We start from the raw sequence: 15,438 nt of genomic DNA on the forward strand, positions 1-15,438 counted from the left end.
TCACAAAATTGTCTGTAGTGTCCAAATGGTTTGGCAAACTACAAACTATTATGACCCCTCTATGGAAAGATGAGACTCTCACAAACACGATGGTGTTCTCCGTTTTGCTTTTCAATCTGACAAGCGTCTCGGTACTGCCGATCCGCCAACTTCTGTGTGTAGTGTCTGAACAGTTTGGGCTTCATCTAGGATGCCCACAGGCCTCACAGGACTTGTCTGAAGGTCCCTTGGTACCAGTTGAGAAAATGAATGGAAGTACTTTATATATGGAGACTGTTTAGTGACAACAATAAGGGGTTAAATACATGTAAAGAAAAAATGTTTCCTGATCTTCCTCTTCCTCAAATATAGGACGGACACTTCAGAACAAACGTACTTTAGATGACGTATTTCTGTTATTCAATGTGCGGGCTAATAAGGCCCAAAAATATATATATTTGATACTTCAAGGGGTCTTAAAATTCCAAATCAAATAGCAAAATTATCCTTGGTATGACCTTTTAAAAACAATTCCATATAGCTTCGAGAACTTGCTTCCAAGCTCCTGTGTGTATTTTCTCTTATTCTGAACTGAAGACACATTAAGTCTTATTTAGTTGATAGTCATTTACTCTGTGTATTATTTAAGGTGTCATGTATTTCATGTACACTAATTGTTTGAGTATTAATTATTTCAAGACTATTAGTTGAACTGAGTAAATGCATTCCTTGTATTACTGAGTAAATCGTTGATTCTTTAATTTAGTAGGTCTATTGTTAAATATTATTTACACTATACACTTTAGGCAAGTCAGTTAAGAACAAATTCTTATTTTCAATGATGGCCTAGGAACAGTGGGTTCAAGGGCAGAACGACAGAATTGTACCATGTCAGCTCGGGGATTTGAACGGTCTAACCACTAGGCTACACTGCCGCCCCACATATGCTTGGGTTCCACCTTGATGTCCCTGATCTACTTGACTCAATAAATTAATGCTAAAACATCGGTCACCAGGGTTAGCTATTTGTAACTAGCCTCTTAATAATTGCATAACGGTGCAAGAGAGACATGTTCATTATATTCATACTGAGTGTCACTACCTTGACTAGATGCTCCAGAGACACACGGGTCCAGTTGCATGCATTCACATAATAATGGATTCAGATTGCTGAATGTAGTTTATTATTATTATTAAACATCGTATTCATTCATCTACACTAGGTAAATAAAATCTGTCTGTGCCCATGAGCAAGGTCCTTAATCCTAATTGCTCCTGTCAGCCACTAGCATGTGGAAACAGTGCCAGGGAAACCAAAGCATGAATTGCTGTCATACCTTGTCCATAGACTGCTAACACGGCAAGGAAACCAATGTGTAATTTAGGTGAACTATTCCTTTAAGACAGACTGATAGCATAGCTAGCCATAGCTAGCATTCACTGGTAGAAGTACATTTTGTGTGTAATGGAGTCGACTGGTGACTATGAATATATATATAATTCACAACATTTAATAATAATTACCAGTTGGAGGGTCATTCAACTAGATTCTTCCCAGTTGTATGTGGTAAATAATACCACATTCCTACTTGGTTATGAACGCAGGATGAGGTTAGTAACAACTGGGGTTAGAGCGAAAACATACAGGAGGGAAGCACTTCAGGAAAAGGGTTGGAGAACTTTAATCCATTCTCTTGTACTATTAGTATTAGTCCAGTTGTCATACACCTATAGTGCATTCGGAAAGTTTTCAGACCACTTGACTTTTTCCACATTTTGTTACATTATAGCCTTATTATAACATGTATTAAATACATTTGGTTCCTCATCAATCTACACACAATACCCTATAATGACAAAGCAAAAACAGGTTTTTAGAAAATGTATTGAACAATTACATAAGTATTCAGACCTTTTGCTATGAGACTCGAAATTGAGGTCAGGTGCATCCTGTTTCCATTGACCATCCTTGAGATGTTTCTACAACCTCATTGGAGTCCACCTGTGGTAAATTCATTAGACATGATTTGGAAAGGCACACACCTGTCTATCGAAGGTCCCACAGATGACAGTGCATGTCAGAACAAAATCCAAGCCATGAGGTCGAAGAAATTGTCCATAGAGCTCCGAGACCGGATTGTGTCGAGGCACAGACCTGGGGAAGGGTAACAAAAAAGTGTCTGCCGCCTTGTAGATCAAATAAACAGCAAACCTGGATTCAAAAAGGGCGGGCTGCAGCATTGAAGGTCCCCAAGAACACAGTGGCCTCTATCATTCTTAAATGGAAGAGGTTTGGAACCACCAAGACTCTTCCTAGAGCTGGCCGCTCGGCCAAACTGAGCAATCGGTGGAGAAGGGCCTTGGTCAGGGAGGTGATCATGAACCTGATGCTCACGTTGACAGAGCTCTAGAGTTCCTCTGTGTAGATGGGAGAAACTTCCATTATGATAACCATCTCTGAAGCACTCCACCAATCAGGCCTTTATGGTAGACTGGCCAGACAGAAGCCACTCCTTAGTAAAAGGCACATGACAGCCCGCTTGCCAAAAGTCACCCAAAGACTCAGACCATGAGAAACAAGATTCTCTGGTCTGATGAAACCAAGATTGGTCATGTCCAAAGGAAACCTGGCACCATCCCTACGGTGAAGCGTGGTGGTGGCAGCATCATGCTGTGGGGATGTTTTACAGTGGCAGGGACTGGTAGACTAGTCAGGATCGAGGCAAAGATGAACGGAACAAAGTACAGAGATCCTTGATGAAAACCTGCTCCAGAGTACTCAGGACCACAGACTGGGGGCGAAGGTTCACCTTCCAACAGGACAACGACCCTAAGCACACAGCCAAGACAACACAGGAATGGCTTCTGTTCAAGTCTCTGAATGCCCTTGAGTGGCCCAGAGAAACTCCCCAAGTACAGGAGTTGGACAAATCATGCCCAATCAATTGAATTTACCACAAGTGGACTCCAATGAAGTTGTAGAAACATCTCAAGGATGATCAATAGAAACAAGATGCACCTGAGCTATCATAGCAAAGGTTCTGAATACTTATGTAAATAAGGTATTTCTGGTTTTAGTTCTTTATACATTTGTGAAAATTTTAAATAAATAATAACATGTTTTGCTTTGTCTTTATCCATTTTAGAATAAGGCTGTAAACGTAACAAAACGTGTAAAAAGTCAAGGGTTCTAAACTTTTCGAAGGCACTGTATACCTCGAATTTGACAAAAACAAAGATTACATGAAATCAGTCATGATTGGCTTGATTTAGTTACACAATTTCGATATGGACAATTCAGGGATATTTGGTTTTGTCCTCTTGATCAGAAATAACCATAGTTAATAAGACAAGTTGTAATTAATGGATGATATAATTTGGAAATGAAAAAGTAATGAGTACACCAGCATTTTTCATTCATATTAGCCAGAGTTTCCCAAACATGGTCCTGGGGCCCCCCTGGGTGCACATTTAGGTTTTTCCCAAGCGCTACACAGCTGATTCAAATAACCAACTCCTCATCACGCTTTGATTATTTGAATCAGCTGTGTAGTGCTAGGGCAAAAATTAAAACATGCACCTAGGATCCTAGGACCGCGTTTGAAAAACCCTGATATAACCTGTACGATGTATTGCCACAGTATAATTTCTAAACAAGAAAATGCTTTATTTTAGTTGCACTGAATGATTGCGAAATAGTTCAATCACCCCTTAGTGTGCTCGGTTTCCAGGTTTTATTTCTACCGAAGATAATAAATAGCCTGTCTTGGAAAATGTTTGAATAAAGCGAGGCTAAGTTAACACTCACGTCACATGTAGCTCGGCTTTTAGAGAACAGTACATTTTGGAAGCAATTAAGATCAGCTGTGCGGGTGATCTTAGTGTGTATTGATAGTTTAATGAGTGATAAAATAGTGGCCAACAGTGGATGCAATAGGCCCATAGTGTTCATTTCCAACCCCATATGATCTCAGGTAGACTGTATATCTTATAGAGGAGGCCTGTGAGGAGTGATGAGAGACTGTGTCTGGTATAGAAGGTTGTTAGTAGGAGAACAGTGCCAGACAGAGTCAGTATCAGACTAGAGGAGGCTCTGGTTCTGCTCTCTGGTTGTGGCGGCATCCTGGTCCTGAAGGGCTGGGCTACACGCTCCCACTGGGTGAGGATGGCCTGTCGGGCTCCGTCCCACTGTCCTGGCCCTCTCAGACGGTACTGGTACGGGGTGCAGGGCCCCAGTAGCACACGCAGCCCCACAGCAGGCTCCCTCAACAGGAGCCCTAGGAGATTAGGACGAACCCCCAACTCCTCTGCCATGGAGTCCATGTAGGGGATATGGTCCACCTGGAGAGGGTGACGCTCCAAACAGGCAAACCTGGAGGGAGAAGGAGGGTATACACACGCAGGTGTTTTGAAAGTGCTTATACCTAAATTTTAAAAAATAGTTTACCTATTGGCAAACGAATTACAGTATGTGAGTGTAATAACACATGGATGTTGTCCCACCTGTTTGGCAACGTGCTGGTATCTCTCTTTACGTCCTGCAGCATGGCTTCTGGTGAGGGCAGTGTTAGTAACCCTGGAGCAAGAAATCATTTATTCCACACATTACTATTGACACAAACCTCAAATCTTCCATCGCTCGCATTCAAATACACTTGGCTACCCAACTTCAGACACAGAGCTCTGGGATGAATCAGGAAAAGGGGAGTTAGTGAGGGAGTTGTTACTTATTTTTTATTTAACCTTTATTTAATCAGGTAAGCCAGTTGAGAACAAGTTCTCATTTACAACTGCAATTTGGAGAAAAAACAAAAAACAAATATAAATATACAAAATAATATGGGGATGAGGTAGTTGGCTGGGCTATGTACTGGTGCAGTGATCTGTAAGCTGTTCTGATAGCTGATGTTTAAAGTTAGTGAGGGAGTCTCCAGCTTCAGTTATTTTTGCAATTCTTTCCAGTCATTGGCAGCAGAGAACTGGAAGGAAAGATGACCAAAGGAGGAATTGGCTTTGGTGGTGACCAGTGAAATATACCTGCTGGAGCGCACGCTACGGGTGGGGACTGCTATGGTAACCAGTGAGCTGCGATAAGGTGGGGCTTTACCTAGCAAGAACTTATAGATGACCTGGAGCCAGTGGGTTTGGCAACGAATATGAAGCGAGGGCCAGCCAACGAAAGCATACAGGTCGCAGTTAGTTGTTACCTTTAAAGACCTGGGTGGCCCAGCGGGCCTGCATCTCAGCCAAAGGGTTGATGGCTCCCAGGTTACAGATGAAGCCCACTACAGCCAGACTGGGCCGAGCCAGCCCCGGGGGGAACACATGACGATACAGACACAGGCGGTGACCACCATTAGTCAGCAGACCCGAAGGCAGGAAAGGAAAGTCATAGTTGTAGCCAGTGGCAAACACCACAACATCCACCTAGGGAAGAGAGGGAAGGTAGGATAGAGGGGATAAGGGAAGAGAGGGAAGGTAGGATAGAGGGGATAAGGGAAGAGAGGGAAGGTAGGGTAGAGGGGATAAGGGAAGAGAGGGAAGGTAGGGTAGAGGGGATAAGGGAAGAGAGGGAAGGTAGGATAGAGGGGATAAGGGAAGAGAGGGAAGGTAGGATAGAGGGGATAAGGGAAGAGAGGGAAGGTAGGGTAGAGGGGATAAGGGAAGAGAGGGAAGGTAGGGTAGAGGGGATAAGGGAAGAGAGGGAAGGTAGGGTAGAGGGGATAAGGGAAGAGAGGGAAGGTAGGGTAGAGGGGATAAGGGAAGAGAGGGAAGGTAGGGTAGAGGGGATAAGGGACGAGAGGGAAGGTAGGGTAGAGGGGATAAGGGAAGAGAGGGAAGGTAGGATAGAGGGGATAAGGGACGAGAGGGAAGGTAGGGTAGAGGGGATAAGGGAAGAGAGGGAAGGTAGGGTAGAGGGGATAAGGGACGAGAGGGAAGGTAGGATAGAGGGGATAAGGGAAGAGAGGGAAGGTAGGGTAGAGGGGATAAGGGAAGAGAGGGAAGGTAGGGTAGAGGGGATAAGGGAAGAGAGGGAAGGTAGGGTAGAGGGGATAAGGGAAGAGAGGGAAGGTAGGATAGAGGGGATAAGGGAAGAGAGGGAAGGTAGGATAGAGGGGATAAGGGAAGAGAGGGAAGGTAGGGTAGAGGGGATAAGGGAAGGTAGGGTAGAGGGATAAGGGAAGAGAGGGAAGGTAGGGTAGAGGGGATAAGGGAAGAGAGGGAAGGTAGGGTAGAGGGATAAGGGAAGAGAGGGAAGGTAGGATAGAGGGGATAAGGGACGAGAGGGAAGGTAGGGTAGAGGGATAAGGGAAGAGAGGGAAGGTAGGGTAGAGGGGATAAGGGAAGAGAGGGAAGGTAGGGTAGAGGGGATAAGGGAAGGTAGGGTAGAGGGGATAAGGGAAGAGAGGGAAGGTAGGGTAGAGGGGATAAGGGAAGAGAGGGAAGGTAGGGTAGAGGGGATAAGGGACGAGAGGGAAGGTAGGGTAGAGGGGATAAGGGAAGAGAGGGAAGGTAGGGTAGAGGGGATAAGGGAAGAGAGGGAAGGTAGGGTAGAGGGGATAAGGGAAGAGAGGGAAGGTAGGGTAGAGGGGATAAGGGAAGAGAGGGAAGGTAGGGTAGAGGGGATAAGGGAAGAGAGGGAAGGTAGGGTAGAGGGGATAAGGGAAGAGTGGGAAGGTAGGGTAGAGGGGATAAGGGAAGAGAGAGAGTGTGTGTGTGTGTGTGTGTGTGTGTGTGTGTGTGTGTGTGTGTGTGTGTGTGTGTGTGTGTGTGTGTGTGTGTGTGTGTGTGTGTCCACCTTTTCTACGACGCTCCCATCCTCAAACACCACACTGGAGCCTTTGATCTCCCTGATGTTAGGTTTGACCAGAACACGACCAGAGATGATTCGACCAGGTAGATCATCATTCACCACTGGGATCTGGGCAAAGAACCTGAAATAGATGGATGGATCAATGGATGGATCAATCAATCGGTCAGTAAGTCAGTCAGATATGTAGAGATTTTACCTGTGTTTTGGTTGTAGGCCGTACAGTCTGTGGTCGAAGGTTCTGTTCAGTTTCTTCTCCATCATCATGGTAATCCAGGCGGGGAAGAGCTTCTGCACTAGCCTGTCCAATCTTGAAGTGCCCACCAGGTCACCTGGCAGTCCCCCCGCCCCCACCCTGCTGACCACCCATGCCCCTTTCCGTGTGCTGAGGTACACCTGTAGACCAGGAGAGAAAGGGTTAATGATCTTTGGCAGAGATGGCCAACTCTATTCCTGTTCATGCTATCTAGTAGTTTTTATTACTTCCATCAGGGTATCTTCAAAGATGGGACAATCTCAACTTGGCTACGCCATTTCCTGGTTGCTAAAATTCTAATAGTTTGCCTAATTTATCTTTGTGACAAAACAAGTCACTATAGTGTAGCTCAGGTATTCCCAAACTGGGGTAGGCCAAATAAAAATGTGATTCAAATTTAGTGTTCAGCGAAATAACAACACATTGTCAAATACAGGTAGCGTATTCAAGTAATTAACATCCAATCACATTAACCGTTACTCTCTCGCGGGAATTCCACTAACGGTCCGTAATGGCTAGAAAGTAAGGCCCGCGTCCATAGAGACACATAACAGCTCTACTGGTAGTACTGCTACTACCTGCAGTACTACACCTGCACCTGTCGGCGACACAAGTTGTTCTGCTTCCACGAGCACATCTAATGCTCGCATCAGTAATTATACATTTGTTGTAGCAGAGCTGGTTAGGCTGTTTTCATATTATCCAGGGCGTTGGTGACTAACTGTGCTGCTGGCAACAATTTAACAACATTTTGTTTTGCCGACGTTTACTGACACCGGTCAAGTTCAATGGGTGTTGAGCATTCGTAAATTCATTATTTTGTGCGAGAGTGCTCTGAAATCGGAGTAGATATGCAGAATTAACTATGTCCATTGAATAGCACGACTATACCACTTAGCTAAGAATGATGTGAATAATCAAGTCAATAAACGTTGGGTAGGTAGTTAGTTAGATAGCAAATAGTTAATATACTGCCTGGCAAGTTCAAAGTAATAGTAGCCAACAAACATTAGGTAACTCGCTAACATACCAGTACATACTGCTGTAATGCTATGCGGTACGTAACTTATTTGAAAAGTCATTACTTTATTACATTGCTCAATATTTTCTTAACATTTGTCACAATTAGTTAAAGCATTGAATTTGTATTTGCTCGCGTCGGACTTCCGCAATTTTCTTCCAATCTGAAAAGTTATGAAGCCACGCCCCTTTTCAGAAGAATTGGATTATGGGCCCTAAAAGCACAAGCGTCCACTGCATGTATACTTCGTATTTTGCCAAATTTAGTACGACATCCGGGAACTTTTGGCACGATAACTATATCCATACAATGACAAAAACAAACAAAAAAAAGTTTTATTAACAACAAATCAATACATAAAGCACATGAGGGAACACAAGCGTACATAGATTACAAACAATGGACAATCGAGCTAGGTGGTACAATATCACATTACAATTACACAAGGACCTTAGGGGACCTGCATAGACTTACAATTCTAACAGCTTTTTTCGTTAGTAGAGCATTTAACCGTCTTAAAATACAGTTCAATTTCTTTTTGTTGGGTACGAAAAATGTACATTTGTGTATATGAAATTTGGCAAAAAGAATAATGAAATCAATTGCATAAAAATGTTTCAGCTTATTTCTATTGTATGTAAAGAATCCAAACAGTACATCTCTCCACAATAGTGTAAAATCTTCATACATGTGTTCAATTATAAACCTACTGATACTGCTACCACAAATAAGCATACTATATACTCAATTCACATCATAAATAGTATGGTTAAATGTGAGTATTCAAACACAGCTATAGAGAAGGGGTCCTTATGGTATAGCTGACCCTGCTCATTCCTGATTCATTTTAGACAAATCTGATGGAGTTGACCAACTCTTTGGACACATTTTTTAGGATTCAATAACATTTTAAGCCACAGAGGGCTATTTCAAGAAACTACACAAATATCCCATTTTCAGTTAATATTATTGGCATAATTATTATTTTTTTAAACACCTTTTTTTGACAGTTTGAAATTGGGATCCTTTGCGCTGAATAAGGGCATTTATGGGCATAGTGCTGACATGAAAGTTAATAATATTGGAAATATTTAAATTCCCCAAACAATTACTTTATCTTATACAATTATACTAAATTGAATGTTTAAGCTCAAATAAAGCAAAAAAAAATACAGATATTTTTACTATTAAAATGAAGTTTCCCTGCCGGTCATGGATTGTCCCAATTTTCAAGAAACCCTGCGCTGCATAATATCTGAAAGGATCACTTCCAGAAGAATCTGAGGATTTCCCACTCACCTGCTCCGCTACTCTGCTGGCATCCACAGCGATGTCACCTCCAGAATTCCCAATCCCAACCACCACCACCCTCTTCCCCTGCAGCCCCTCAGCACTTAGGTATTCCCAACTGTGAAAGTACCTGCCCTCAAACTCTTCTATACCTGGGAGGATCAGATAATCAAATTATAAATAATGATACTTGTGGTAATTGATTGATGATGATGATTGAGCATGATATTCAAATTATACTTTGTGAGAGCTATGAATGGGATATTCCCTTGCCTTCAAAAAGTATTCATACCCTTTGACCTTTTCCACATTTTGTTATGTTACAGCCTGAATTTGAAATGCATTAAAGTAATATGTTGTGTCACTCACCTCACCTCCACAATGTCAAAGTGGAATTATATTTTTAGAATATTTTACAAATGAATAAAAAAATGAAAATCTGACATTTCTGTGTTGACTACCTCATCTCTGTACATACAATTAACACAGGTACAACCACAAAGATCAAGGAGGTTTTCCAATGCTTCGTAAAGAAGGGCACCTAGTGGTAGATTTTAAAAAAGAGCATAGAATATCCCTCAGAGCATGGTGAAGTTATTAATTACTCTTTGGGTGGTGTATCAATACATCCAATTTACCCATGACTCCCTGGAAAATAGTGGCAGTTGTTACTGAGTGAAGTATCCTGGCTAAATAAATTAAATGAGTCACTGCAAGATACAGGCATATCATGTTATGGGTATGCTTGTCATCAACAAGGACCAGGCAGTGTTTTAGGATAAAAAGAAACAGAATAGAGCTGAGCTCAGGCAAAATCAGAGGAACACCTGGTTCAATCTTCTTCCCAATAGACACTGGGGGACAAATTCACCTTTCAGCAGGACAACAAGGCCAAATATACACTGCACTTAACTTACCAAGATGACATTGAAAGTTTGTGAGTGACCTAGTTACAGTTTTTACTTAAATTGGCTTGAAAATCTATGGCAAGACTTGAAAATGGCTGTCTAGCAATGATCAACAACCAAGTTGACGGGAGTGTGAACACTTATTTCTGAGATATAGATATTTCTGTATTTCATTTTCAATCAATTTGCATTTCTAAAAACATGTTTTCACTTATAAATTATGGGCTATTGTGTGTAGATCGCTGAGAAAAAAATGTATTTAATCCATTTTGATTTGAGCCTGTAACAGAACAAAATGTTCTGAGTATGAATACTTTCTGAAGGCACTGTGCACATGATGTATGTATGTATGCATGATGAGAATAGGATCTGAGTCTATATATCTCCAGTGATAGTAGCATATAAATGGGAAATAATCAAATACACAATGACAATGGGGACTATGATAGGGATAGCGAATTTAAAGTTACCTGGGAAGTCATTGAGAGGCAAGTGTGGTTGTGTAAAGTGACCGGTGCAGACCATCACAGCATCAAAGACCTGAATCTCCCTCTGACCTTCTCTCCTCTCTGTCTCCACCTCCCACTGGCCTGATACTGGGAAGTCTGGCCTCTGACGCACACTCACCACAGTGGTCTGACACATGCAGGGACACACACATTAAATTAATCACTATTTACCGTCGAAAGGGATCCTTAACATAAGATGTGACAGAATAAACATCCACATCCTTCCTTCATGCCCTCTGACCTGGAAGTAGATGTGCTTGAAGAGGTCAAAGGTCTGAGCGTAAAGTCGTAGGTAGCTCAGCAGCTGGGGGTGGTGCATGTTGTTGGGCAGGTGAGCAGGAGGAGGGAAATCGCTGTATGACATCATCTCCTTGGAGCTGTTGATGATGACAGACTGGTAGATGTTGGCCCTTCCTGGGTCTGGATGCTCCTAAAGGACAAGGACAGACTGAGGATAAGCACTAATATGCCCAATACATTAGATATTGGAACAAAGCCAGGGTAATTTATACTGGATAAATGTTAGATATTGAAAGAGAGCCAGTGTCATTTAAATATGGATCTCCAGCAGTAGCGGACACACACTCTCCCAGTGACTGAGATGTTCTCCCTGTATCTTCTTACTGAGACGAACACTCTAATCCACTATACTGGTTAATCAGGTACCAGGTTCCTCAGCCAGCTCCCTCACCTTGAACCTCCACAGTCCCCCGATGTCATCACTGCTCTCGAAACAGGTGGGCTCCAGACCCTCATCCAGACAGCTCTTGATGCTGGTCAGACCTGAGGGACCCGCACCGATCACTGCGACTGTACACACCATGATGGAACTACACAGAGAGAGAGAGAGAGAGAGAAGAGAGAGAGTTAGTACCAATGAAAGTGCCATTGGAATAACTACAACCAATAACGAATACATAAGTTACAATATCACTCTCACTTCTGTCCACGCACACCATCACACATGTCCACTTGTGACGAGATTGAGGAACCCTGGCCTGTACAGGCAGGGGAGGGTCATGGTCAGACCAAATCAGTGTCTGATTGGTTATTGGGGAGTGGCAGTGTCTCAGGGGGATGGTCATGAAAATGTTCAGCTCGGTGCCAAAGTCTTGACCCCTTGACTATAGGCCATGGTGGGGGGGAAGGGCATTGGAGTGAGGTGGGCATGAGAGAAGCACAGCACCACTGGAAGTGGAATTGTCAATGCTTTCTAATTAGTTGTATTTTAACCATGTTGTTATATTTTAACTGTGAAACAGAGAAACAGGGAAAAAAAGCTTGAAACAGTCATTTGCTTTTCTCTGAAGGCGCTGATTGGCTTTTCAACCCATACACAATTTTCAATCAATAAATGATTGGCTTAGAGACCTACAGCTATTTAAGTGGGTTTGAGTAAATCTGTACTGTAACTGTACATTCATCTCACCCCTTTAACCTTCATCTGAGAGAATGTATACCGTAACATGTAGTTTATCTACAGAGCGAAGCAGCAGTTATGTGAATGTGAACTTTGGGCTATTTTCTTTTATAGCTTCTGTCCTTGTCTCCACTCCTTGAGGGCATCAGGCAGCGGGAGGTTAAGGGGCAGTCTCTATTGCACTCCACACTGCCCTCTCCCACCTGGACAAGAGGAACACCTGTGTGAAAATATTGTTTATTGACAACAGCTCAGCTTTCAACATCATAGTGCCCTCCAAACTCATCACTAAGCTAAGGACCCTGGGACTGAAGACCTCCCTCTGCAACTGGTTCCTGGACTGCCTGACGGGCCGCCCGTAAGTGGTGAGAAGTAGGCAACAACACATCCGTCACGCTGACCCTCAACACAGAGCCTCCTCACGGGTGCATGCTTGGTCCCCTCCTTTACGCCGTTCACACACGACTCCAACACTATTATTAAGTTTGTCGATGACGATGAGGCCTGGCAGTGTGGTACCAGGACAGCAACCCTCTCCCTCAATGTCAGCAAGACAAAGGAGCTGATCGTGGACTACAGGAAACAGAGGGCTGAGCACGCCCCCATTCATGACTTGTGTTTGTTAGTGACAGAGACATGGTTGTTGCATTCAATCGCTTTCATTGGCCTTCACCAAGTGAGGGCCTACGTGAATATGTTTTAATTCAAATGAAACTCTTTATGACATAACAAATAGCTTACGGTCTTACGTTGACAGTCTAGTTTTACTCTAGCACACTGGGCCCGGTTTCCCAAAAGCATCTTAAGGCTACGTTCATCTTTAGAACCTTCATAGGTGCATCATTACATCTCTGAGCTGTTTCCCCAAATCATTGTTACTAACATTGCACTTGAAAATGCTTGTTATTTACCACCAACAGCCTCAGACCACTTTAACAGCTTAGTGTGTTATTAGATACGTTTGTTCTCTACCGAGTCACTTTATACACAGAAGATATCTGCTAAACAAAGAATCAACATGTTTATCTGTCTCTCTGTGACTTCTGGTAGCTTCACAATGAAGCTCACTACAAATAGAAAGTTGCCAATGACACACCTCATTCAATAGTTCTTAATTTTTTTGTATTTTCTACATTGTAGAATAATAGTGAAGATATCAAAACTATGAAATAACACATAATGGATCATGTAGTAACCAAACAACTGTTACACATATCAAAATATATTTTATTTTTGAGGTTCTTCTAAGTAGCCACCCTTTGCCTTGATGACAGCTTTGCACACTCTTGGCATTCTCTCAACCAGCAGTATGAGGTAGAACCTTTGGGTTCTTATACACCACTAAGAGTTCATTTAACTCCTGAATCAACTCTAGAAATGTTATAATGAACATTCATCACTAAGTAACACTGGCCAATTTGTTGTGTACAAATATTCCCATTTTACAGTCAGGTCAAAAAGTATTGGCAAAGATGAGCAAAAAAGCTTCAGTTTTCCCGATGTCAAACTCACTACTAGTGTGAGCGACCAAAGAGCATTTGACCTTAGCACTGCCTTTGGCCACGCACACCAGTGGCAGGTTTGGTGTCAAAAAACTGAAGCATATGCTGAAAAGTACCTCAGACCCACTGTAAGAAGATCCCTCCCAATGTGTTCTCCAATCTCATGACTAGAGTATTTAAAACAGGGGTGCCAATCATTTTTACACGTGTCTTTGAGATTTGTATTACTTATTAAACAAAATCTCTTTCTCTGAGCAATTGTATTAATATAAAAAAATATTCCCCAATTCTTTGGAGCACAAAATATACCTCAGTATTTATATTTTTTATTGTGTAGTCTTTTTTACTCATCTTTATCAAGGGTGGCAATCATTTTGGACCTGACTGCAGGTACAGTTTAAAACATCTTTTAAAACATATAAAATTACTTCAACCTCTTATGTTGAAGTTAAACACCGAGATACACTAATCCCTAATGCTCGGTCACTATTTACAAAATGTGAAAAAATACAATGAAAACACATATTCAGATTCAGAAGGTGCCCTTGTCCTACATACAGACAGACAGGGATATGACACAGGAAGTTGCTAAAGGGACTGATAATAATGTCTGGAACGAAGCAAATGGTGTATTAGATTCCATTACGCTTATTCCATTCCATTCCAGCCATTGGACTAGGCCTTCCTCCCTAATTAAGGTGCCACTAACCCCCTGTGGGACAGGATTATGCTGCCAAGAGAGAAGGGGGAGATAGAGGGAGAGAGAAGGCAGAGAGAATGCCAACGGAAACAAAAGCTGTTTTGCAGACAGACCAGAGATACTGGAGACTGTCGGTGTAAGCCGAAGAGAACATGGCACAGAGCCAAAACAACACTGGAAATCCTATATGGCAACTCAACTAGCAGTCTTTCAATCTTCTCGGTGTAACAGTTTGTATATTAGACCATTCCTCCATATAGAATCTTTCCAGATCCTTGATATCCTTCCTAAGCACTTATGGACTGCCCTCTTCAATTCAAAACACAGGTTTTCAATGGGGTTCAAGTAAGGAGACTGAGATCACCATTGCAAAATGTGGATTTTGTGGTCAATTAACCATTTCTAAAATGTCCTGGTACTTGTTAAAGTTCATGACACCGTTGACCTTAATGCCCCCAGGATCAGTGGAAGCAAAATAACAACGTAACAAAGATCCACTTCCATACCTTACAGCTAGCAGTCTTTCAATCTTCTCGGTGTAACAGTTTGTATAATAGGACAATTTAGAGTACAACGCAGTTCTCATCCCTAGATTGTGGTACGCTTTCAGAGCCATATCTCTCTCCGTCTCCGCAGTCTTAATCTACACAGGAAGCCTGTCTCACCCTAGTACAGCTCTTCGCAACCAGGTCGAATCTACTAATAAACAACATGCTTTTCCAGAATATTTAAAAGGGACAGTTGCTCACCCAATGCTCTTCTTGTTTGATTAGTCTTCAAGAGTAATAAACACAATGGACAACAGAAATAACTTTGTCAAACAGTAAACATTGATGGTTAAGAAGTTGTGCTTACCTCTCTATTTCAGTAAACAAAAGGGCGGAAATGAGCCAAAATACAAACCCCGGAGCTTCTTGCCTCTCAACCCCTCCCCCAAATCCTCCAGCTCTGTCACTCAAACCAGCATTGAATGGTTCATTTCACCAGCCGTGTGGTCAACTGTGTGAGACTGATTAGTCAACAGAGTGAATCAAGTCAAGAG

The 15,438-nt window shown here is 42.4% G+C and overlaps 1 protein-coding gene and 1 long non-coding RNA gene across 37 annotated transcripts; one reads left to right on the forward strand and one right to left on the reverse strand.

Moving 5' to 3' along the window:
• Positions 1 to 1,637: 1,637 nt before the first annotated feature.
• On the reverse strand, positions 1,638 to 15,413 carry LOC118359078 (flavin-containing monooxygenase 5-like). 4 transcript variants are annotated; one of them, XR_008080112.1, is made up of 11 exons: positions 14,903 to 15,063; positions 11,466 to 11,604; positions 11,016 to 11,204; positions 10,736 to 10,901; positions 9,367 to 9,509; positions 6,990 to 7,186; positions 6,779 to 6,914; positions 5,187 to 5,406; positions 4,483 to 4,555; positions 2,581 to 4,351; positions 1,638 to 2,338 (listed from the first exon to the last, which is right to left on the reverse strand). XR_008080112.1 is itself a non-coding variant. In XM_035737300.2 (10 exons), exons 2-10 carry the CDS (start codon positions 11,595 to 11,597, stop codon positions 3,928 to 3,930), a joined length of 1,680 nt encoding a protein of 559 aa, XP_035593193.1. In that variant the 5' UTR covers positions 11,598 to 11,604; positions 15,252 to 15,413; the 3' UTR covers positions 1,638 to 3,927. The 4 variants fall into 4 exon arrangements, 3 of the variants coding, with proteins under 3 accessions (XP_035593193.1, XP_035593194.1, XP_035593191.1); XM_035737300.2 differs by lacking the exon at positions 14,903 to 15,063 and adding an exon at positions 15,252 to 15,413 and having other exon boundaries at positions 1,638 to 4,351; XM_035737301.2 differs by lacking the exon at positions 14,903 to 15,063 and adding an exon at positions 15,146 to 15,264 and having other exon boundaries at positions 1,638 to 4,351.
• Positions 5,276 to 6,519, forward strand: LOC127912018 (uncharacterized). 33 transcript variants are annotated; one of them, XR_008080133.1, is made up of 7 exons: positions 5,276 to 5,424; positions 5,491 to 5,556; positions 5,623 to 5,853; positions 5,920 to 6,051; positions 6,174 to 6,206; positions 6,239 to 6,271; positions 6,304 to 6,519. It is a non-coding gene; the product is annotated as an uncharacterized LOC127912018 (long non-coding RNA). The 33 variants fall into 33 exon arrangements; XR_008080145.1 differs by lacking the exons at positions 6,174 to 6,206; positions 6,239 to 6,271 and adding an exon at positions 5,887 to 5,919 and having other exon boundaries at positions 5,986 to 6,141; positions 6,295 to 6,519; XR_008080120.1 differs by lacking the exon at positions 6,174 to 6,206.
• Positions 15,414 to 15,438: the final 25 nt, after the last annotated feature.

The sequence above is a fragment of the Oncorhynchus keta genome, chromosome 26 (genome assembly GCF_023373465.1).
Source record: "Oncorhynchus keta strain PuntledgeMale-10-30-2019 chromosome 26, Oket_V2, whole genome shotgun sequence".
Taxonomy (NCBI): Eukaryota; Metazoa; Chordata; class Actinopteri; order Salmoniformes; family Salmonidae; genus Oncorhynchus; species Oncorhynchus keta.